Source organism: Camelus bactrianus, chromosome 4 (genome assembly GCF_048773025.1).
Source record: "Camelus bactrianus isolate YW-2024 breed Bactrian camel chromosome 4, ASM4877302v1, whole genome shotgun sequence".
Taxonomy (NCBI): domain Eukaryota; kingdom Metazoa; phylum Chordata; class Mammalia; order Artiodactyla; family Camelidae; genus Camelus; species Camelus bactrianus.
Genome location: NC_133542.1, coordinates 45,312,241 through 45,335,141, shown reverse-complemented (window position 1 = coordinate 45,335,141; position 22,901 = coordinate 45,312,241). Strand labels below are relative to the sequence as shown.

Here is a 22,901-nt window from a genome sequence, read left to right as displayed (position 1 = left end):
GCAGACCTGAGAAGCTTTGGGAAGTGGTTGGAGTTGTCTGAATTCATTTCTCCCACCTCCTCTCAAATCGCTACTATTATTCCACCTGCAATTTTCCTTTGCCATGCCACGTACTTCATTAAATTCTTTTGCTTTGGCCAATAACAGAGATGGCTGAAAAGACAAGCCAAGGCATCATAGAGCACACAGACTTTCACTGTCTAAAGCTCCAATAGTGGAGTGTCCTCTCACTTCAGAACAACCTTGCCCTTCACTTCTGTGGCGGCCTCCCTAGTTTCCCAACCCATGATGCCTTTTAATCAGATCTACTTGCGCATCTAGCAGAGTATTCCACCTTGTCATATTGATTATTCCTGACTTGAAGCCAAAATTGTGTGAATCTAATGCTCCTCACGCATGTCTCCTGTGCCCTCCATCCACCTCACTACTCCTGTGTCATGTTGAAATGCTGGCATGAAATCCTCATGGCAGTGTCCATTAAAGGAGTGGGGAAGAGGTTCTGAGGAGAAAGGTCAGAACTGGGGTCTGAGGTTTGAGGGTGCCCAGGACAGGAGGTGATGAGGTATATGATTTGCAAATAATTTCTCCCACCTTGTGACTTTTCTTTGAATGTTATTTTTTACTGAGGTATAATTGATATCTTTGAATTTTTCCCCCAGTTTTATTGAAATATAACATACGTCAATGGATAAGTTTAAGGTGTACAGCATAATGGTTTGACTTACATCTTTGAATTTTCTTGGTGGTGTCTTTATAGAACAAGAGTTTTTAATTTTAATGAAGACCATCTTATCCATTTTGAGTTGACTTTATGGATGATGAGGGTCATACTTTGTTTCTTCTTTGCATACGGATCTCCAGTTCTCCGGCTTCCATTTGTTGGGAGTGGGCAGGTACGTCTGAGCAGTGCAGGCTGAGCAAGCACAAGGCTGTGCTGCCATCTAGTCCGACTGCATGCGTATTACCGAGGGCCTCGGTCTCTGGTCCATTCTTTTTGAAGACGCTTTTCTGCTGGGACTGGACTTTTCATGGCGGCTCCAGGCGGCACTACAACTCCCAGCATGCATCGCGCGGGCCAGCCCTCGGCGGCGGGGAACGTCCTGGAAGTGTGGCTGCGAGGGAAGGGCTGAGCCGCGGGTTCCGCTGCCGACATCCGCTTCTCAAGGCTTTTGGCTGAGCGGGCGGAGCGGCGAGAAGTACGACCTCTCTACTCAAGCACGCCCCGGCCTCGGGCCCGCCTCCGCCCCACTGTCTGGGCTGATCTCTACTTTCTTCCTCGAGTTTCCCGCGGGGAGTAACCCTTGAAGACGACCAACCGCAGCCTAGCGTTTTGCCAGCCGGGCCAACCAGAGGCGAGGGTGGAAGAGGCGGGGCTGGGCGGGGGTCGTGGAAACCCCAGCAGGCGGTGAGGCTAGAGTTTGTTTCCCCTTGAGAGGGTAGGCCGCCCCGGCTGGAACCCTGAGAGGAGCAGAGGATTCTTGGCGGGTTACGGAAGTGCACAGACCCCTCCCCGCTCAGTGGGAGCTTCGGAGGGGCCAGGCTTACCCTTCGGGAGCCCTCTTCCGGTGTCCGGGCCCACCCTGGGCCACCATGGCTCACAAGACCCCTCTGGGCTCTTCAGCACCACCCACCAGCTGCCTGGACCTGTGGAGGGAAAAGAATGACCAGCTAGTTCGACAGGCCAAGGTAATGTGGTTGCTGGGACCTTCGGTTTGCAACCCCAAAATACCAGAAAAAGGGTATGCAGTGGCTCTACCCTCGCCGATGGGGAGGGACTGAGCTTGATCTCCCCCAAAGAGCCAGAAATGGCTGGAGAATGACATCCCTTGCCACAGCTGCAAGGGGAGAGGAAAGCACTGATCTTCTGTGATACCCCACCACACATTTGGCAGGTTGCTCAAGACTTGGGTCTGTCTCTGAGGCGACAGCAATTGGCTCAAGATGCACTGGAAGGGCTCAGGGGACTCCTCCATAGCCTGCAGGGTAAGTAGGGTCCTCCCCAGAATGGTCACACCCCCACCCCCAGCCAGAGAGCAGTTCCTTTTCTGCATTTCTTGGATTGAGGTGATTACTCAGGGGGGCAAGGGGTCCTGTTTAAGGCACAGACAGGACTGCGGTGGAGTCATCTTTGTACAGGTAAATCTCTCTCCTTCTTACACACACACATATGAAAAAGTGGTTTCTTGGATTGTCTATTTGGAAAACTTTCTGCCTTTTCCAAACTCTCTGTCCAAAGGGTGGGTTCTTTATTGAGGCCATTTTGGTTGGGTGTTGTGATCTCTGAGTTGGGATCTTATTCAGGGAATCTTTCACGGAGAGTGGTCTGTAAGACCAGCATTTGTCGCTCCAGGGCTCCCTGCAGCTGTTTCTGTTCTCCCTTTGGAACTGAGTGTCATCTGCAACTTCATTACCCTGAGGGCAAGCCTGGCCCAGGGTTTCACTGAAGACCTGGCACAGGATATCCAACGGGGCCTAGAAAGAGGTGAGGGCCACAGATTGCCTTCCATGTCTCTGCCAGCCTCAGTCTGGCTTTAAGTCCTTGCAAGGGTGATAGGAGGTGCAACATACTCAGTCACCTTCATGGAGATGCCCTTCTCTGATCCTCCATGTGCTCCTCAGACCAGGAGCGCTTTTGGGCTCCTGCAGAAAAGGAAAGCCAGGAATGAGGCCCCACCTCAGCTGTATGTGTGTGTACATTCTACAGTGCTGGAGACCCAGGAGCAGCTGGAAGCCAGGCTGGAACATGGGCTCAGGGAGCTGTGGGACTTCGTCCTCCATGTTTCCTCCCTTCTGCCGGAGGTGCTCCCTGCCCTTCACCACCTGGCTGGCCTGCAGGCTGCCCTTTGGCTGAGCACTAACCATCTTGGGGACCTGACCTTTCTGCTGCAGACCCTGAATGGCAGCCAGGTAACTCGGGTAGTGACCTGGATCTAAGGGTCTCTTCCTTCCTCCCACACCTCTCAGCTGCAGTATCATCATTATGTGCTGGGAAGGCTGCTGGGTTGGTGTTCAGAAGACCCAGGTTCTCTCAGGGACTCTTAAGTGACCTTGCTCTGCTTGGTCCCTTATTGGAGAGATTCTCTTGGGAGCATTTTTTTTTTTTTTTTAAAGTAGCTTAATTATCTTGGGTAGAATTAAGGCTCTCATGACGTTGCTGAGGTCACCTCCAGTCCTCAGTGTTTTCATCAGTAACCCAGACATGGTCCCTGCTCCATGTCCTCGTGCGTGGTCTTATCCTGTGTGAGAAGACTCATTAGAATAGGTCATAACTGCCCCAGGATTTCTGCCCACAGCTATCAATCACAGTTGAGGGGACAGGAACCAGGAGGACCCTTGGGTTCAAAGTCTAGCCAGGGTAGACTGAGACAGGAGAAGGGCTAGTTACAGGCTTGGAGCCTCTGACCATCCTTCTTTCCCCAGTGCAGGGCCTCTGAGGATCTCCTCCTGCTTCTGAAAACTTGGAGGCCCCCAGCTGAGGAGTCAGATGCTCCATTGACCCTGCAGGATGCCCGGAGCTTGCGGGATGTCCTTCTGACAGCATTTGCCCATCGCCAAGGTCAGCTAGCAATCTGACTCATCCTTTCCTCCCACTCCCTGTCTTAAGGGGTCCTCCAGGCTCATGTCTTTTCTGTCATATACCTTTCAGCTAAGGAGCTTCTCTCTGCTCTTCTTCCCCATCATTCCTTTTGCCCTATTAGCATCTCTAAGCTCACACCCTGATTGCCCACAGGCCTCCAAGAGCTGATCACAGGGAGCCTACCCAGGGCACTGAGCAGCCTGCATGAAGCGGCCTCAAGTCTGTGCCCACAGACTGTGTTGGTCCAGGTGTACACAGCTCTGGGGACCTGTCTTCGTAAGATGGTAAAGAGAGTCCTATGATGGGCTGGGGAAACTATGGGTGTTACGGGCAGCTTTCTTCTTTGTGAGGGTAGCTGAGGCTTCTGTCCTCTCACCCCTTTAGGGCAGTCCACAGAAAGCTCTGCTGTACTTGATTGCAGCCTTGAAAGGGGGATCAACCTGGGGTCCCCCGCTTCTGGAGGCCTCCAGGCTATATCGGCAACTGGGGAACACAGCAGCAGAGATTGAGAGTCTGGAGCTGCTGGTTGAGGTAAGGAACTATACCAGGTGAAGATATGGGGATTGCTGAATGCTTGTGTTGGGGTGACCAGCTGAGGAATAAGTAGAAGAAAGTATAGTTCCCAAAGATTATGAGTGTACTTTCTTCTTTTTGTTCCTTTTAGGCTTTGAGTGTCTCTGATATCCCTGAAGCTCCCCAGCTTCTCATTGAGGTAGAGTTACTACTCCCACGACCTGACCCAGCCTCACCCCTTCACTGTGGCACACAGAGCCAGGCCAAGTACCTGCTAGCAAGCCGATGCCTACAGACAGGAAGGTGAGGTACCACCTTGCTCACCTGAGCTCCTCTTTCCACTTCTGACGGCTCCCCTGTGGTGTGACTCTGCTTCTGTTCTTGTGAGTTGGGATGGATGAGTCAGGGGCAGGACATGGGTCTCCACTCTCAGCCTCCTGTCTTGCTGCTGGACCCGAACTAAGGACTCTTCACCCAGACAATAACTTTCTGAATCTTGAAAACTCTAAAGTCTCCTCTTAAATCCAGTCTGTAAGTAGGGTAGATCCATGCTTAGCCAATATTGGAGTCCCAAGACCCCACCCTCCCTACTCCCCAGGACCCTTAGCTAAGAGCCCTTGGAGGGCCCTACTATGGCCTAAGGTGAGGTTCATGAGTAATGACTCTTCAGGGCAGAGGATGCTGCAGAACATTACCTGGACCTACTGGCCCTGTTGCTGGATGTCTCAGAGCCAAAGGTGGGTATGTCAAGTTTCTCTGCAATGGGGTGGGAGAGTTGGAGTCTGGTTTGGAGTAGAGCAGGACTGCTTTTTTCTGATTTTTTCTTTGCTGTTCTGTCTGTCCAATCTGGGGGACCAGACTGGGAAGTTTCCCAGAGCAAGGGAGGTCCAGGGCAGCAAGCAGTATGTGGTTTCTGCATGGTACCAAAGCCTGGTGAAGAGATTGGGAGTGGTGGCTCCTGTCTCTTCAAGATACTGCATCCTCCCCCCCCCCCAGTTATCCCCACCCCCTTGCCCCCCAGGGCCCTGTGTGCCTGAGGTGTTCTTGGAGGCGGCTGCAGCGCTGATCCAGGCAGGCCGAGCCCAGGATGCTTTAACCATATGTGAGGAGCTGCTTAGCCGCATGTCATCTCTGCTTCCCAAGAGGCCCCGGCTGTGGAAAGATGCCAGAAAAGGAGCCAGAGAGTCACCACACTGCTCACCCTGGGTCTCTGCCACCTACCTGCTTCAGGGCCAAGCTTGGGTGCAACTGGGGGCCCGAAAGGAGGCAATTAGTGAATTTAGCAGGTGAGCCCAGGAAGCCAACCAGGACACTAGGGGAAATGTGGAGGGATAATTTTCTAACTGGGACCTGAGTTGTTGGTGAGCTCCATTCTTACCCACTCACCCGAGTTTCTGAGGTTGACCCTTCTTTACCCCTGCTTTGTGTCCCACTTCAGGTGCCTTGAGCTGCTCTTCCGGGCCACACCCAAGGATAAAGAACAAGGTGATCTAGACTTTCAGTTTTCCTTTGCGGTGGTAGTGTATGTCGGTTCCCTTTCCATGTGTCCTAGCCCACTAGGAGATTTAAGAGAAAGGGACTCTGAACACAAAAAATGGAGAGGAGACTTGGGATTTTGGTGACAGTGTGGCTGGGAACACATTTTGACCTTGGAAGTGGTCCCCAGGGCCTGCTTCTAGTTGTGAGCAGGGGTGTACATCAGATGTGGCACTACAGCAGCTTCGGGCAGCCGCCCTGATTAGTCGTGGACTGGAATGGGTGGCCAGTGGCCAGGATACCAGAGCTCTACAGGACTTCCTCCTCAGTGTGCAGGTGTGCCCAGGTATGTATATGTGCAAAACATTAGCTATGCACAGGTGCCTAAGGACAGAGGGCCATGGGGAGGTACTTGGGGACTGGGAAGAGTGATGTTCCTTGACAGGAGGGGTAAATGAGGTTGTTCCTGTATATATGTAGGGCTATACCCAGGTGTGCAGACATATACAAGGCATATACAATTGTGTATGAAGGCCTCTCGGAAGTTCTCTAGTCTTCCCAATGTTCTCAGACACAAAGATCATAGCAGTGCTGAGAGTGTGTTGATCAGGAGCAGGGTCTGCTGAGCCCTTTGTCCTGGGCAGGCAGTGCCCAGGGATAAGATGGTTGGGAGTGATGTACCCCTGGTTCCACGTAGACAAGATACTTCCTTGCTCTAGGCGTCAGTTTCCCCTTTTATAAAATGATGTTTAAGTCCGTGTCAAGTTCTAAGACTGTACTTTGGGGTGGGGCTACAGGTAATCAAGATGCTTCCTTTCACCTGCTTCGGACTCTGAGGAGGCTGGATCGGAGGGATGAGGCCACTGCTCTTTGGCGGAGGCTGGAGGCCCAAACTGAGTTGCCACAGGAGAATGCTACATGGTGAGGCTGAGGGGCAGCTGGTGTCCTGGAATCCTTGTGCCTTTTGGGGGTGGTGGTAAATGAAAGGGATGGAATGGTTGCCCAACTTTCTGCCAGTCCTCCCTTATACATCACCCTTTTTGCTTTCAGGTCTCTCCCCCTGTACCTGGAAACTTGTTTGGGCTGGATCCGTCCCCCTGACTGTGAAACCCTTCTTGCAGAATTTCGGACATCTCTGCTCAAGACTTGTGACCTGTAGCTGCCACATTTCAAAGAACCTTATTAGCTGGGGCCTCAGTGGGTCATCTGTGGGGAGGGCTTTCTGCTCTACCATCCTTGGAGAATGTGGCTGGAGCTGACCATTCCTATATAAATCTGGCATTGAAGAGGTTGGTGGTGGCCCTGCAAAATTTGGTCTAGTTACTGCTATTCTGTTTCCAGAAGAATCCCCCACTTCCCCCATGACTTTGCTCATGGCACTTTTTTTTTCCTGTTTCCCTTTTCATGTATTGAGTAAAATTTCATATCTATCTCTTGTCTGCTTAGTACATATATTTGACTGGAAAGTCTCACAGCTATCTGATTCAATTGAGTGTTGGTTGTCTAAGATGCCCTTTCCCAATCTCATCTACCTTATGAGCTTCAGGAGAAAGGGCTACAGGAATCCTTACACAGGAAACAATGGCTTTAGTCTTCGTTGCCTAAAAGCAGAGCCCCAAAGCCTAGGACTGTGTGAGGTGACAGAATGAGTGGAGTTAGGTCTGGAAGGTGGTCTGGGCAGGCCTCTCAGGAGAAGCGCAGGTATTTGGTTCTTAGAGGGAAGAAACAAGCAGACCTCTGAGTCTCTCAGAATGACTCCTCACCCCCTCCCTAATCCCAGATTTGGAGTCAAATGTGTCTGTGTGGATAAAGGTTGAAGGATGAATTAAGTTAACATGCCACCACAGTTGCCTATTGAATATAATCAGGATTAGCTGGCATTTTGGGACCAAGGACTTTAAGCCTTGGCAAGTAATTTTCTTGCCGCTTTGGGCTCTATTGAATGGGCTGTGTATTCTGTGGTTGCCTTTTGACTTCTCTCTGGACTTGAGTATCCTCCCTCTTTTAGCTGTTAATGGAAATGTGTACCTCCAAGTCCTGAGGAACTGTCAAACCCCTGGGATTAGGATTACCAGAGGGTGCAATGACAATAGGGTACAGTAGATTAAGAACTGGGGTGCTACTAACAGTCCAGAGTAGAGGTGGCTAGAGCCAGCGCTTTGAAGGAGCAAGGAGAGGGGTTAGGGGGGGTTCTCAGGTTTTGGAAAAAGATGAGTGTGTAGATTATCACTACAACAGGACTAGACTAATACAGGGTTCAATCCATTGTGCCAGGTTCTACCGGCAGGATACGCTCAGGAGCCAATGAACTGGAGCCAAGTGGGAGATTACCTCCCAGGGATTAAAGGTTCTCCTTTCGCCAGTCGATCTGGTCCCATTCCTTTCGTTGATTGGTCGAGAATCCCAATCCGTCGAGGAAGTTTAACCTTGCGGCCAATTGACGTGGCGTTACTAGGCGTGTTGCATCCCTGAGGCGGGAGCCTGGCCGCAAGCGAATTTTCTGATTGGCTCTGGACCGCGGGTTGCTGGGGAGAGGCGCGGAGAGGCGGGCGGGAGTACCCAGAGCAGGCGCGGATTGGCTGAGGTGAGAGCACCTCTCCTTCCGATGATTCGGCTCTTCTAGGCTCAGTCTTAGCGAAGCGTCTGCAGCCGTCGTTTGAGTCGTCGCTGCCGCTACCCCCTAGCGGATCAGGCGCCAGCGTACCCCGCCCGCCCACCGCCCCGGTGCCTCTGGGAGGAAGCGAGAGGGAGGCCGTCTGCGGGTTTGTCGCCGCCGGTCGCCCCCCGCCCGGGAGAGCCGAGCCTCGGCCCAGTCGGTCTCCTGCCACCTCTCGTAGCCGTTACCCGTGGGCCGCCACAGCCGCCGGCCGGGAGAGGCGCGCGCCATGGCCTCTGGAGCTGAGTGAGTGTGTGCGCGCGCCCGTCCGCCCGCTGCGGGTGCGCGCACCGGGAGACCCGCGGCGCTGGGTAGGCCCGACCGGGCCTGGCTGTGGGCACGTCTAGGACGTGGAGAACGGGAAGAGAGAGAGGGAAGGAGAGGAAGGGGGAATAAGGGGCCGCGGACCCCGCTGGGCCCGGCTGCGCACCCGCGCGCCCCCTAGGCGGGGCTTGCGTTGGGCCTGGGTCGGGGCCTGGGCCAGATCGTGCTGTGTCATGCAGGCCCGAGCCGGCCTCATTGGCTCCTTTTGGACAGTCGTCCGGGCCTAGTGAAGTCTGCGGGCCAACAGTGCCGGCGCGGAGCCGCGGGGCCTTGGGGCGCCCACCTGCGATCCGGTCTGCCTCCCGCTGTAGGCCTCTGGTCCCCAAAGAGTGCAGGCCCCGCGGGCCAGACGCCCCAACTGGGCCCGGTGGGCGTGGACTTTGGGCCACGTGAAGGCCTTAGGAGCCCGGAGACCTAGGTGGAGGCCGGAGTGGGGGAAGGCCTGGCTAGCTCAGGGAAGCTCACGACGGCCCGTTTGGAGCCGGGTCGGCCTGGTGGGTGGTTGGCATCTTCTACGACCTGAGGGAGAGGGCGGGCCCAGCCTTTCGCATCTGACCTTCAAATTTAAGGCCTGTTGTTACTGATACGAGAAAGCTTTGTCAGTTTTCCTTGATGTTGTGAAATGGGCTTCGTTAGGTTCTTGCTAAAATTCGAATCTCAGTTCGTATTGTGTGGGCCTTTCTAGATTTCAGACTTTATGGGGTGAAGGTTAGGGTTGCCCTAAATTCGTCAGAGAGAGAGACACACACACACACACACACACTTTTTCCCAACCAGCTACGTTGAGAAATCTTGAGCCTTCCACTCCTCAGGAAAGCATCACATAAAACCTGGCCACTTATGCCCATTTTAGAATCGAGAGCTTTAGACACAGGAAAAGAAAAGACACTGCCATCCTATGAAAACTCTTCTATGCAGATCACCCTCCTGACTTGAGAGTTTGAGATGTGTTCCTTTTTTTGAAGTTTCTGAATTAAGACAAAGTGTTACTCAGGCGCCTAATTAAAAGGGCTATTTACTAATACTTAAAGTAGTCTTTTAGGTTATCTAGTTATTCTTTAGTTTCCAAAACGAAAAGTAAAAGTCTAAAATTCTTGGAACCTGGCATCATAGACAGTTTTTAAACTCTAGGGCATCTTGATGACTCTTGGCTGAACTCTGTCCAACTCCCTTGTGGCCCATTGGGGTTCTGGAAAGGGCCTGACTTATACAGAAGATTAGGGGATGTCTCAAAGAGCCTCCAGGACTGCTGTTAGCCCATGCTTAAGCTGAATTCCCTCATTTAGAGGTTACTTCCTTTGATCTTAGTAGATAGGTATGGAATTAAAAGTCTTTAAGGGAAGAGCATACCACTCATCTCCAGTGCCAGGATCAGATAAATGGTAGGCAGATTGAAGGTTTTCCTAGAATGCAACATTGGGGTTAAAATACAAACTATGATGACTAGAGACATCTGGCATTTTATTTTTCTCTAGCCCCAGTCCTATATATCAAGCAGGAAGGTGGGCAGCCCTTGGAGATTATTTTGATGCATGGAGGAGACGGAGAATTGATGGCCTAAAATTGCCCTCAACTCTCACATTGACCATGCTGGCTCTCCAGGGTATTAGAAGAGTATGCCTGCTCTGCAGCCGTGTGCCCAGCACTTTTGGGTTGAGGGAAGCAAGTTTAAGCTGAGGAAACTCCACTCTTGGAAGCTAGTTTAAAGGGAATGACTAAAGGTGCAGCCTACGTGAGATGGTTAGCAGAAAGCTTACAACTTTTTTAGATTAATGGGATTTATATTTCTTTTCAGCATATCAGGACCAAATGATGTAATAACCTCACACTCCCTAGCTGGTGCTCTAGAGCATAGACATCTTTCTTTCCTTGCAAATTATAAAGATGTTTCCAATAAGAACATTATTTTGTCTTGTTCTGTTGACTGATAATCCTCAGATCCTAGAACAGTGTTTGACATAAAAAAATATATATATATATGAGGGAAAAAAGAATCCATGGAAGAAGTTCCTTTTTATTTATTTCTTCACTTCTTTCGTTGTCTGGCCTCCTTATTTTGGTTAATGATCATGTTTTCCTGAGCCTTACTAAGAGGAGGTAGCTCTTCAAAGGGAGAGCCCACTGAGTCTAGTTAGTGAAGGCTGAAGATGAGCTAGGTGAGAAATTGGTATTGAGTGAATGATCTTAGGAAGTGAAATAGAAACTGTTTAGACGGTTTAAACTGAGTTCAGACTCAGGCAACCTTGATTTGGGCAAGAGAGATTTGGATTTGCCCTATGTCTCAGCATTTTTTGGTTTTGACATTTTGAACCAACACCATGGAGTTGTGTGTCTTTGCAGAGATTACTGTGAAATGCCTTTTGAGCTTGAGCTTCTTTCTCATGAATATTCCATCCAGATCTGTTAGTGTTTTGTTTTTTTCAAATATGATGGTCTTTATGCTTGGCATACCTGTGGTACATAGAATGCCCGGCCGTTCAGTAGGTTTAGCTGGTAAGGAGGGTATTGCTAATGATTTTGCTTCATTGTTCCCAGACTCCATCTGTGGGGCTTGGGGCCTTCTCGAGCCCTGCAGGAGGTTGTCTTGGCAACTTTGTTCTGCAAAAAGTTTAGCAAAGAGCTTTTGCTGTGTTTTGCAGTGCTAATCATTGTGACCATTGATACCATATGCCAAGCATTGTGTTGAACGTTTTGTGTTCATTATCTCACTTAAGACAGTGATCCTCTGAGATAGGTACTACTCTAGTCCCCATTTTACAGATGAGGCTGTCAACCTCCAGAGAGTTTAAATAACTTACCTAAGATCACAGTTACGCAGTGGCAGTATTGGAATTCAGACCTAACAGTTCTGATTTTCATAGTCCCTTTTCTTTATCACTGTTCTGTGCTGTCTAAGGCTCTGTTTCTCCAGTTACTGCTCAGCCTCCACTTTTATTTTGTCTTAGTTTTCTGACCATGGGGCAAGATCACCTGGGGCTTTATAGCTAGGATACCAGTGCTCAGAATACCAAGAGTTGCTGGAACAGGAATTGTACATATTACAAGGTATTACTCTTCTTGACCTTGGCTGAATTTCTCTTCATTTGAACTCTCTGTGTAGGGGCAGCTTCATCTATCCACTCTTTCTTTCTTAAGTGTGAATTTTAGAGACTAGTGGGGCCCCTGGGGCTGGAATATGTTTTGGAACTGACTTCATTTTCTCTTTCTAGTTCAAAAGGTGATGATTTATCAACAGCCATTCTTAAACAGAAGAACCGTCCCAATCGGTTGATTGTTGATGAAGCCATCAATGAGGACAACAGTGTGGTATCGTTGTCCCAGGTAAGTTGGGTCCACAGTCCAATCTTTGCTTATTGCACTTAACCAACCTGAGGGCTTTTCCCAGGTTTCTTTTCTCATTTTTCTTGCAGTGACCACAGATAGAATGGGGTTTACTGGGAATCCCAACCTCCAGGGCTGCTGCTTAACCCCTGGCCCAGTGACCCAAAGGCCTTAACCTTCTTTTCTCAGCCCAAGATGGATGAGCTGCAGTTGTTCCGAGGTGACACAGTGTTGCTGAAAGGAAAGAAGAGGCGGGAAGCTGTGTGCATTGTGCTTTCTGATGACACATGTTCTGATGAGAAGATTCGAATGAATAGAGTTGTTCGGAATAACCTTCGCGTACACCTAGGGGATGTCATCAGGTGTGTGTGGGGTTCTTGGCCCCTCAGGGATGGGAGGCCAGAGACAGTGTGCATTACAGGCAGTATACCCCTGCAAAGGCCTTGGCAGCTGCAGATAATGGGAACCTCCAGGCTATGGGAAGACTTATGTTTCAGGGTTGTCTTTAGGTTTTGGTTCTGCCTGTGGGACTTCAAAATCTGCCTCTGAATGATCCTTAGGACAAGTTGGCATTTCAGTGGCTTTCTTGGTAGTTTTATTTTTTTCTATCAGAGGTATAACTTATCACACCCTAGACCCTGGTTTAGGATACCATTTGAGGGTTTGTGTCTGCCAAATTATGAGATGGGAGTGTGGGCATGGAAGGTGGATTCCTAGCAGGTCTTTTAAGGGTCCAAGTTAATCTAGGAGAGAAGCATTGTTTGAGCCAGACCCAGGACAGCTCCAGTCTGAGTGATTTTGGACATTAGGCAAGAGGCTTCTCCATCTTTCAGTCATCTCTAGCCATTGCTACCCAACTATCTGTCACCTGACCAGGAACATCTCAGGCTTCTGATTCTTTTTCATGAATTCTAGGTTTCATGTAGTCTGCCTAGAGATGCTTAGTCACTTTCTCAAGGTGCTCTGATGCTCTGATCACTTGACTGAAATTATTTTTTCACTTTTGTTTCTCTGACCCTGATACTTAACAGACTGAGGTTTCCCTTGGTAATATTGGATCACCAGTATTAACCAGAATGGGTCATCCTTGGATGTCTCTCACTGAAGACCCTCCTTTCTGTGTCTTTCGGGGGGATTCCAGATGTGTGGGTCTTCCTTTTGGCTCACTGATTGGGATTGGCAGCCCCAGCAGCTCCCCTCACTATCCCACCGTGCACATGAACCTGTTCTGCTTGGCTCTTCCTTTGCCCTCACTCCCACTGTACCCTCCTGCCTCCCTTCACCTAAAGCCATCCTTGCCTTTTCTCTTTCGCTCGCCATCAGCTCTCTGTGCCAGGCCCTTTTGGACACCCAGTGCTTGGGGCTGCAGTATGGTTGGTAATGTGGAGTTTGCTTGTCATCCTCAGCATCCAGCCATGCCCTGATGTGAAGTACGGCAAACGTATCCATGTACTACCCATTGATGACACAGTGGAAGGCATTACTGGCAATCTCTTTGAGGTATACCTTAAGCCATACTTCCTGGAAGCTTATCGGCCCATCCGGAAAGGTAAGTGATGATCCTAGGGACTGAACTTAAGGATGATTGTTTGTAGGGGTACCTGGGAGTAAACCTTGGGACACCTTTGTCTCATTCTCACATATGTGTGCATACACACACATTCTGTATGTATGCTCATGTGAACTCTTTCCTTCCCTCCTTCCTCCCACTCTTCCATTTTCCCATTCCCCATCTCTGCTTTAGTAGAGTAAGCTATCTTGTATCTCTGAAGGAAGAGATAGGCCAATTTGGCTGTGTCACAAGTCCAAAGTGTGTTTAGTACTTACTATTTAGCACAGATCTACCACTGGTGGTGGTGGTGAAAGCTTGGGTTATCTATACCCCAGAAGTCAAAAACCTCATGGACTTCTGGCACATCAGGTTTTGTTTACTGTCTTGAGTGGCAGAGGGACTCTTCACAGTTTAGCTTTCTCTTTTTGCCTGATGCTTAATAAAATGGGAATGGGAAGGAGAAAGGGCAATATCTAGTGAACTGGGCATTCTAGACCCCAGGTCCTGATGAGGAATTCTCACTTGGTCTGGTAATAGACACTTCTGACTGTTCTTGTGCTGATTGCTCTCACAGGAGACATTTTCCTTGTCCGGGGTGGAATGCGTGCCGTAGAGTTCAAAGTAGTGGAGACAGATCCCAGTCCTTACTGCATTGTTGCTCCAGACACAGTGATCCACTGTGAAGGGGAGCCTATCAAACGAGAGGTGAGTTCTCTCCCTGATTCCAGTACCCTACTTTGTGATAACTCAGTGAGGCAGTCATGCAGTAGTTCCAAAGAATACCCAGACTTGATAGCTAAGCTTTCCAAAGGTGGGAAACCTAGCTATTTGCTTCTGGGCCTAGATGTTTCTTGAAAGTATCTGATTCCAATAATTTTTAAAATCTAGATTGAACCTGAAGGATCTAAGTGGTTGGAATAATTTTTAAAGATGTGATGCTAATGGCATCTAGACCCCTGCCCATTTCCCAGAGTTTCTAGCTTCAGGTCTTAGAGGAGCCCATCCCATTAAGACTAATTACAGTGTGACAGAGAAGGGCTTAGAGTTACTCTTGGAGGTATGATCCCTTTAAAGGAAAATCTTCTCAGATTTAGAGAAACTCAACTTTTGCTGATAGTAGTTTTCCTACCTTTTCCTTTTCTTTGTTTCCTTCATTTTCAGGATGAGGAAGAGTCCTTGAATGAAGTGGGCTATGATGACATTGGTGGCTGTAGGAAACAGCTGGCTCAAATAAAGGAGATGGTGGAGCTGCCCCTGAGACATCCTGCCCTCTTTAAGGCAATTGGTGTGAAGGTGAGCATCCTGGACTCTGTGGGATATAGTTTAGGGTGGTGATTAATGACTACTTGCTGTCTAATCCTGGGACTTGTCTTCATATGTGTGTTTCATCATTGCCTTGGATTAGAGAGGAAATACTTTATTTGAGTTTATAGAGGGCTTTGAAGTCATTAAAGCTACTAATGGTCTAGAACAGAGTTGGCCAATTAAGTTCTCTGTTGCATATCTTTTTTTGTTCTTAATTACAATACTTCTAAATGTTAAAGACTTTCCTTATCTAATGGACTTTATTTCCCCTTTACCTAGTATACACTGTATAAATAATTTTATCTTCTGTGTGGGCACTTTTCCATGTGCTACTTGTGGATGAGGCCACAGAAAAGACAGTTTCAAAGAGAAAAACTCGTGGTTGTTGGTAAGGGAAGGCATCCCAACATGATAATAAATCCTGGAGAGTTGTGATTAGTGGAGTCAGTGAGCCTCTAGCAACACTCTTAAATGGCTAAGCTAGTCCTTGGCTCTTGTCTGTCTCAAGTCAAGCCCTTGGCCTAATGGCCTCTTGCTTTTCCTGATTTCTAGGATTGTCAGACTCAGTCACACTAAGAGTTTCTTAGTGTGGTTTCTCTACTCTTTGTCTCCTATGCAATCATAAATGTTGTCAGCCTTCTAGCAGTATTCGCTGATAAGAGGAGTGAGTATGGTCTGAAGTAAACTGTCTTCTAGCAGCTGCTGCTTAAGGGCTCATTCTTCCTGGTGTCAGAGTTGAGCTCTGATTCTCACCCTCTCTAGATAGAGCCCTTGTCAGGCCATTTTAGGGTGGCTGGTGTTGGGAGAAGATGGAAGTCTGAACCTAATCACACCCTCTGATACTGGTCCTCAGCCTCCTCGGGGAATCCTACTCTATGGACCTCCTGGGACTGGGAAGACCCTGATTGCTCGAGCTGTGGCAAATGAGACTGGAGCCTTCTTCTTTTTGATCAATGGTAAGAGACTTGGTTCACTTTGTGTTTGGCTGGACTCAACTCTGAGCTGACCATGACCCAGTCTCATGAGCTGGAGAACTCATGGACATGTTTATATACATATCCTTGTGTATACTTTAGTATCTTTATTCTGCTGGGCTACATTGGAGACAGAAAAGAAGCAAGGGGAGGGTGTTCTACTCTGGTGTCCCGTGATCTATCCCCACTTTGCAAAAGATGGTGAACAGGCTGAAGACATTTAGGTGGAACAAGTTAGAAAGAGAACTCAAAAAGTCTGTGCTTATATATTTGAGAGGGTTTGGGAAAGACTGGCTGAGATCAGCTGGCTCTTTGAGAATGATACTTCGCTAGTAGAGGTCCAACTGGTATGCTGTTTCTGCTGCTCTGGCCGGAGGTCCCAGAGCATCTGCTGTCATCTTCATACTTCCAGCTTGACTGTGAGATAAGTATATTTAGCCCCGTGGTTTCTTTCTGTCTTGGCTTGGTGGCTATCCTGGGATAATGGTTGATAGGGGCTGTGAGAAAGTAGGCAGAGGTTACCACGTTCTCATCCAGGACCTGTTTCTGGGCTGGGCAAACAAGATAACTGATTTCTTTTGAGATTGAGGAAGGATGTAGTTTTGTGATTGCATCCATTCTGTATGGTTTCAGGTCCTGAGATCATGAGCAAGTTGGCTGGTGAGTCTGAGAGCAACCTTCGCAAAGCTTTTGAAGAGGCTGAGAAGAATGCTCCTGCTATCATTTTCATTGATGAGTTGGATGCCATCGCTCCCAAAAGAGAGAAAGTAGGAACTTACCTTAGGGGATAGTGGGGTGTTGAAAGGTCCTGACTTCACTTCTGACCAGACATTCTGTCCTTGATAGACGCATGGGGAGGTAGAGCGGCGTATTGTATCACAGTTGTTGACCCTCATGGATGGCCTAAAGCAGAGAGCACATGTGATTGTCATGGCAGCAACCAATAGACCCAACAGCATTGACCCAGCCCTACGGCGATTTGGTAAGGACCCCAAATTTCTGCTGTCCTTGCTCACAGGGAGATTATGGCTCTGCTGGGCTTAACCCTGTTGATCCCACATCTGTCCTTTATCTAAGTCACCTAATTCTGAGGATTTCATGAAGCTCCTTGCAGTGTTAGGGCCCAGGGGTCTTTTCCCTTATCCCGTGTCATGTCTAGGGTGATCAACCATGCTGGTTTGCGTGAGACTGAGGGATTTCTCAGGATATAGGGCTTTCAGTGCTAACTCCAGGACTGGGGTGGTTGTCACCTTAGGCTCGTCTCTTCTTCCCTCTGGACCAGAAATAAGCCCTGTCTATGTTTATACACTGTCCCACAGGTCGCTTTGACAGGGAGGTAGATATTGGAATTCCTGATGCTACAGGACGCTTGGAAATTCTTCAGATCCATACCAAGAACATGAAGCTGGCAGATGATGTGGACCTGGAACAGGTGGAGTGGTGATGAGAGCTGGCCAGAAGTTAGGATATCTGTTTCTAGGCAGTTGAAGGCAACTGACTAGGGACATAAGCTTAAGATGTGAGAAGACTGATTTTGATTACTGTGCAAGAGAAGGGAAGTGATCTGAGATTGAATCCAGGAAACTTGAGTTGGCATGTTCCTTGGTTGACACTGCGTTAGAGTGAACCAGAGTTTTGGGGGTAGCTTTATTTACAGGCCCCAGGTCCAGGCTTGAATACTTAAAACCCAGCTAGTGAAAGGACTGCTAGTATATATGTTCAGGGAAATGGGAGGACCCAGATAGGAATCAAGGGAAGGGAGCAGGATTCTGTTGTTTCTGAGCTTCCTAAGGCAGCTCAGTCTTAGAGACAGGATAGTATGTAGATCTTCTCTCTACAGGTGGCCAATGAAACTCATGGGCATGTGGGTGCTGACTTAGCGGCTCTGTGCTCTGAGGCTGCTCTGCAAGCCATTCGCAAGAAGATGGACCTCATTGACCTAGAGGACGAGACCATTGATGCTGAGGTCATGAACTCCCTGGCAGTTACTATGGATGACTTCCGAGTAAGGGCTGCACCCATATCTCAAATACACACACATGCGCTGCACTTTGATTTCGCTCCTGGCAAGTCTCATTCCCCAGTTTTTCTTCCCTTTTTAGTGGGCCCTGAGCCAGAGCAACCCATCAGCACTGCGGGAAACTGTGGTAGAGGTGCCACAGGTGACCTGGGAGGACATTGGGGGCCTGGAGGATGTCAAACGTGAGCTTCAGGAGCTGGTCCAGGTAAGATAATTGGTCCAGGGTGAGTCACTGCCTTAGTACATTGTACTTGAGCTGAGTGGTCTTGGGGTGTTGGCACATTCACTGCAGGAATTCTGAGCATAATTCAGGAACTTGCTGTTCTCAGAATGGAGGCGCCAAGGAGCCTGCTTTTAGGGAACCTAGATCTTAACACCATGGGGTAGTGTGGAAGGGTGCTTTTGTTTGGTTAGGTTTCTTTTAAACTATGGGGTTATGCCTGAACCCTCTTTCCCTTTCCTCCTAGTATCCTGTGGAGCACCCAGACAAATTCCTCAAATTTGGCATGACACCCTCCAAAGGAGTACTATTCTATGGACCTCCTGGCTGTGGGAAAACCTTGTTGGCCAAAGCCATCGCTAATGAGTGCCAGGCCAACTTCATCTCCATCAAGGGTCCTGAGCTGCTCACCATGTGGTTTGGGGAATCTGAGGCCAATGTCAGGGAAATCTTTGACAAGGTAAGCTGCAAGTAGCTGGGCTGTCAATTCACTTACTTGGGGACAAGTTAGTGGGGACAAGGTAGAGCCTGTTTCTTTGGGAGAGTTAAAACCATCTTGTTCTGGCAGCTCAGCTAGAGCAGTGAAGATCACTGTTTTTTCTGTTCCTTCTCAGGTCTGAGAGACCCAATTGTGCTAATGCTTGAGTCCATCTGTCCCTCACACAGGCCCGCCAAGCTGCCCCCTGTGTACTGTTCTTTGATGAGCTGGATTCCATTGCCAAGGCCCGTGGTGGCAACATTGGAGATGGTGGTGGGGCTGCTGACCGAGTCATCAACCAGATCCTGACAGAAATGGATGGCATGTCCACAAAAAAAAATGTGTTTATCATTGGCGCTACCAATCGACCTGACATCATTGATCCTGCCATCCTGCGACCTGGCCGCCTTGATCAGCTAATCTACATACCACTTCCTGATGAGAAGTCCCGTGTTGCCATTCTCAAGGCTAACCTGCGCAAGTCCCCAGTTGCCAAGGCAGGTGCAAGGTCTTGGGTCATGGGGACTTCTTTGAATCCTCAGGCAGAGCACAATGGAGTGCTTTGGTTCCTCGACAGGATTCTATTGGGGAATCCCTGGGGTTATGGTTGTAAAGGGAAGATAGAATATTTGAGGATATTAGGATAATCTAGAATAAGAAATAAAACAGAGTGGCAGAAGATTGGACAAACTGGAATTGAGAGTGCTTGGGTGGCTCAAAGATCAGCATATCCCAGGAGAGAAGAGGCTAAATGCTAAGACAGCTCTGTTGCTTCTTTTAGGATGTGGATTTGGAGTTCCTGGCTAAGATGACTAATGGCTTCTCTGGAGCTGACTTGACAGAGATTTGCCAACGTGCTTGCAAGCTGGCCATCCGTGAGTCAATCGAGAGTGAGATTAGGAGAGAACGGGAGAGGCAGACCAACCCATCAGCCATGGTGAGTCTGCATCCTTTCCCCACATGTGCCAGTCATGGGGAGCCAGTGGATAATCTCCACAGTGCCCTAGAATTAAGAATATAAGGTTTTGGAAAGATCATCTGGCTAAAATGTTTAGCAGGGGATTGAAGAGAGAATGCTGGGCAGTTAACCCGTTCAATCTAGAATTATAAACGCTGAGAAGAGCTCAGCAGAGAAATAAGCAGGGCTTAGAACCTAGGATCCATGGACCTATCCCTGGTGATCCATGAATTTCCTGAATTAAATGCAGAATTTGGGGTGTGTGTGTGTGTGTGTGTGTGTGTGTGTGTGTGTGTGTGTGTGTGTTAGTGACTGACTTAATGAGCAAATAAATAAATGAATGAATGGGTTTCTTTACCTTTTGCGGAGAATCTGTGACATCTCTCCTCCATTTCATAAAAGCTTATAAACTACTGATATTCTAATCCTATTCTAATCATAAGTCACAGCAATTGAGTGGCTTCTCACTGGAAGAGACAGGGCTTAAGCTGGGCTATGAAGAGAGAGTACAATTTGGGTAAAGAAAATAAGCCACCCAAATAACCTGTATGAGAAGTAGGATTGCAGGAATTGGGGAAACCTGAGTAGATTTAAGAGGTCATATGTTGCTGGAAGTGAGGCCAGTAGGTAAGGTGGAATCCAGATTGACATTTTCCTTTTAAAATTTAGGTTTATGAGATATGATTTACATATTGTAAAATTCACCCTTTTTAGGTATACTGTTTGCATGCTTTTGGACAATTGCATATAAGTTCTATAACTACTGCCACAGTTGAGATACACAGATTTCAGTTGTCCCAGAAAGTTTTGTCATACCACTTTAGTCAGCCTCATTTTCCCACTGTAAGCCCTTGGCAGCCACTGATGTGAATTCTGTCCCTACAGTTTTACCTTTTCTAGAATGCACTGACAGGTTTTTTAAGCAGAGTGGTGACACAGTTTTAAGAAGATTGTCCTGGCAACTCTTTTAGGTTGGACTGCAGAGGCCCAATCCACTAAGTCTCTGCCATAAGCTACTGCAGTAATGAGGGTCCAGAAGGCTGGGGAAGGAATCCAGGCTGAGCCTTAACTAGCCCTGGTGGTCTGTGTTTATCCATCCAACAGGAAGTAGAAGAGGATGATCCAGTGCCTGAGATCCGCCGAGATCACTTTGAGGAAGCCATGCGCTTTGCCCGCCGTTCTGTCAGTGATAATGACATCCGGAAGTATGAGATGTTTGCTCAGACCCTTCAGCAGAGTCGGGGCTTTGGCAGCTTCAGGTAACTAGGTCTCAGTGGGCAGTGCTTAAGTTGTCCTGGGGAACTGTACAACCAAGATAGTGGGATCCCGAAGGAGGCTAGAAGGGGTAGTTGTGAAAATCCTACATGAGCTCTGTCCTAACCCTCTTTTTTTGCCTCTGCCCTTCTGCAGATTCCCTTCAGGAAACCAAGGTGGAGCTGGCCCCAGTCAGGGCAGTGGTGGTGGCACAGGTGGCAGTGTGTACACAGAAGATAATGATGATGACCTGTATGGCTAAGTGGTGGTGGCCAGTGTACAGTGAGCTGGCCTGGCTGGACCTTGTTCCCTGAGGGTGGGGGCGCTCGCCCAGGAGGGACCAGGGGTGCACCCGCGGCCTGCTCCATTCCTCAGTCTGAACAGTTCAGCTACAGTCAGACTCTGGACAGGGGGTTACTGTTGCAAAAAAAAACAAAAAACAAAACAAAAGCGATAAAATAAAAGTGATTTTTCATTTGGGAGGTGGAGAGTGAATTACCAACAGGGAATTGGGCCTTGGGCCAACGCCATTTCTGTTGTAGTTTGGGGCAGTGCAGGGGACCTCTGTGGTGTGAACAAAGGCATTATTGCCACTCTCCACAGTAAAGCACCTGCACTTCACTCAATGCTGTCCAACCCTCCCTTCTTCCCCCTACCCAACCTGGGCAGGAGGGTGAAGGGCTACAGTTGCTGGGTGTTTATATAGAGAGTAGGTTGATTTTTATTTTACATGCTTTTGAGTTAATGTTGGAAAACTAATCACAAGCAGTTTCTAAACCAAAAATGACATGTTGTAAAAGGACAATAAACGTTGGGTCAAAATGGAGCCTGAGTCCTGGCCCCTGTGCCTGCTTCTTTTCCTGGGAAGGGCCTTGGGCTACCCCTTACTGCCAAGGCACTCTTCCAGATGTGAAATCCTGGAAGTAAGATTGTACCATCTTCCCCTCCTGATTAATATTGGTATGCTGCTGCCTCACCCAGTGTCTGCAGTATCACTGGATAGGACTGCAATGGAGGGGGAGCAGTCTGATGGAGCTCCAGGTGTGGAGAATGTGGCATTCTCCACCAACATATGAAGGGAGTGGTGAGACTAGGCCTGCAGAGCCCCTTTTCCTGACCAAGGCTGGAATGGGGTGCCCTTCAAAAATCTTAAGGTTATAGAAAGATATAGTCTGTGTCTGGAGATGAATGTTCTCTTCATGCTTCTAAAAATTCAGTACATTCATGTTCTGGTTGAGGAGCACTTCAAATGATGTCCACCTTTATGTAATTTGTATTATAAAAAATAGCTTTTTTCTAATATGAAATTCTAGTATTGAATGTGTTTTTTTCTAAACTAAACATCCTTCCCTCTCTTAGTTTTTCAGATGACTGCTTGCATAGTTTTGTCCAGGTATAGAGTATCCTCTTCGTTTAGCAAGTACCAGTGTAATCACTTAGTGCTTCTGGGATCACTACCTTGATGCTTTACTGAATGAGGAGTATGGTGCAGAGAAAATAATCCACTGAGTCAAATTTATATTAGTTGTTCTAATATTTGTACCAGGCTCTGGTCTGGTCTACATAGGTAATCTCCAAGGACTCAAGATAGTTATATTGGCTGATTAAACCGGGGCATCTCAAACTCATGTGCTATGAAATAGATATTTTTGCACTTTTGTGATTTGCATTGACTGTCCATTGTTTCCAATGGCACGTTTCTCCACTGGATCCTGTCTTTGGTCCTTCTTTGGTTTTCCCACCATTTAGGTGTCCTGATGGCTTATCTTTCAGTCTTCGTCCCACTCTCAACACTGTAACTCTGTCTCATCCCTGTAGCAGCCTACCCTCAGTGAGACCAAAGACAGGGTCTTTGGGGGAAAAGACATTTGGTACCTCTGCATCAGAACAAAAGGCAAGATCCCACAAAATATGTAGAGATACTGGTTGATATGTGATAGAAATTTGTATTGGAATGATTGCTTTGCTCTCACTTGTAATACAGTGTGTCTATAGGGAAGATGGTTAAAGGTCTATGGGTTCTTTAGGAAAAAACAAGAGCAGATTTGTGAGAGGTCTGGCTTTGCTTCTGGCACTTGTACCTATAGCAGTGTAGCATCAGACAATGAAGTTGCTCTTCTGAGGCCTCAGAATTCTTAGTCTGATAAAATGATGGACAGTGGTTTGTAAACTGTAGAAAGCAGTATGAGGCACTGTTTATTGTCAGCTTACACTTGCAGGAGCCTGCATACTTAAACCAAGAGGCAGATTATATAGGCAGCTCGTCTTTTCCC

At 48.3% G+C, this 22,901-nt stretch overlaps 2 protein-coding genes across 4 annotated transcripts; both read left to right on the top strand.

The window, feature by feature from the left end:
* Positions 1–46: 46 nt before the first annotated feature.
* On the top strand, positions 47–6,996 carry FANCG (FA complementation group G). 3 transcript variants are annotated; one of them, XM_010952807.3, is made up of 14 exons: positions 47–1,686; positions 1,893–1,983; positions 2,351–2,482; positions 2,705–2,907; positions 3,421–3,556; positions 3,731–3,861; positions 3,962–4,108; positions 4,242–4,393; positions 4,761–4,827; positions 5,234–5,376; positions 5,529–5,575; positions 5,757–5,912; positions 6,364–6,487; positions 6,617–6,996. In XM_010952807.3, the coding sequence occupies exons 1-14, from the start codon at positions 1,591–1,593 to the stop codon at positions 6,723–6,725; spliced, it is 1,734 nt and encodes a 577-aa protein (XP_010951109.1). In that variant the 5' UTR covers positions 47–1,590; the 3' UTR covers positions 6,726–6,996. The 3 variants fall into 3 exon arrangements, with proteins under 3 accessions (XP_010951109.1, XP_074217866.1, XP_045371131.1); XM_074361765.1 differs by having other exon boundaries at positions 5,087–5,376; XM_045515175.2 differs by lacking the exon at positions 4,761–4,827 and having other exon boundaries at positions 5,236–5,376.
* A 1,171-nt stretch (positions 6,997–8,167) lies between these two features.
* On the top strand, positions 8,168–21,454 carry VCP (valosin containing protein). Its single transcript, XM_074361764.1, has 17 exons — positions 8,168–8,468; positions 11,756–11,867; positions 12,057–12,229; positions 13,274–13,416; positions 13,994–14,124; positions 14,581–14,712; positions 15,578–15,680; positions 16,332–16,465; positions 16,545–16,680; positions 17,018–17,130; positions 17,539–17,703; positions 17,801–17,923; positions 18,186–18,398; positions 18,605–18,913; positions 19,198–19,353; positions 20,479–20,633; positions 20,785–21,454. The coding sequence occupies exons 1-17, from the start codon at positions 8,452–8,454 to the stop codon at positions 20,888–20,890; spliced, it is 2,421 nt and encodes an 806-aa protein (XP_074217865.1). The 5' UTR covers positions 8,168–8,451; the 3' UTR covers positions 20,891–21,454.
* Positions 21,455–22,901: the final 1,447 nt, after the last annotated feature.

Bases quoted from the DNA above. Each gene is read 5' to 3' on its own strand.
- FANCG (XM_074361765.1), top strand. From the start codon at position 1,591: ATGGCTCACAAGACCCCTCTGGGCTCTTCAGCACCACCCACCAGCTGC. The intron at 2,483-2,704 runs GTGAGGGCCACA...TACATTCTACAG, and splicing joins CCAACGGGGCCTAGAAAGAG to TGCTGGAGACCCAGGAGCAG. The intron at 5,576-5,756 runs GTGATCTAGACT...AGTGGTCCCCAG, and splicing joins ACCCAAGGATAAAGAACAAG to GGCCTGCTTCTAGTTGTGAG.
- VCP (XM_074361764.1), top strand. The intron at 18,399-18,604 runs GTAAGCTGCAAG...TCCCTCACACAG, and splicing joins TCAGGGAAATCTTTGACAAG to GCCCGCCAAGCTGCCCCCTG. The intron at 18,914-19,197 runs GCAGGTGCAAGG...TGCTTCTTTTAG, and splicing joins GCAAGTCCCCAGTTGCCAAG to GATGTGGATTTGGAGTTCCT.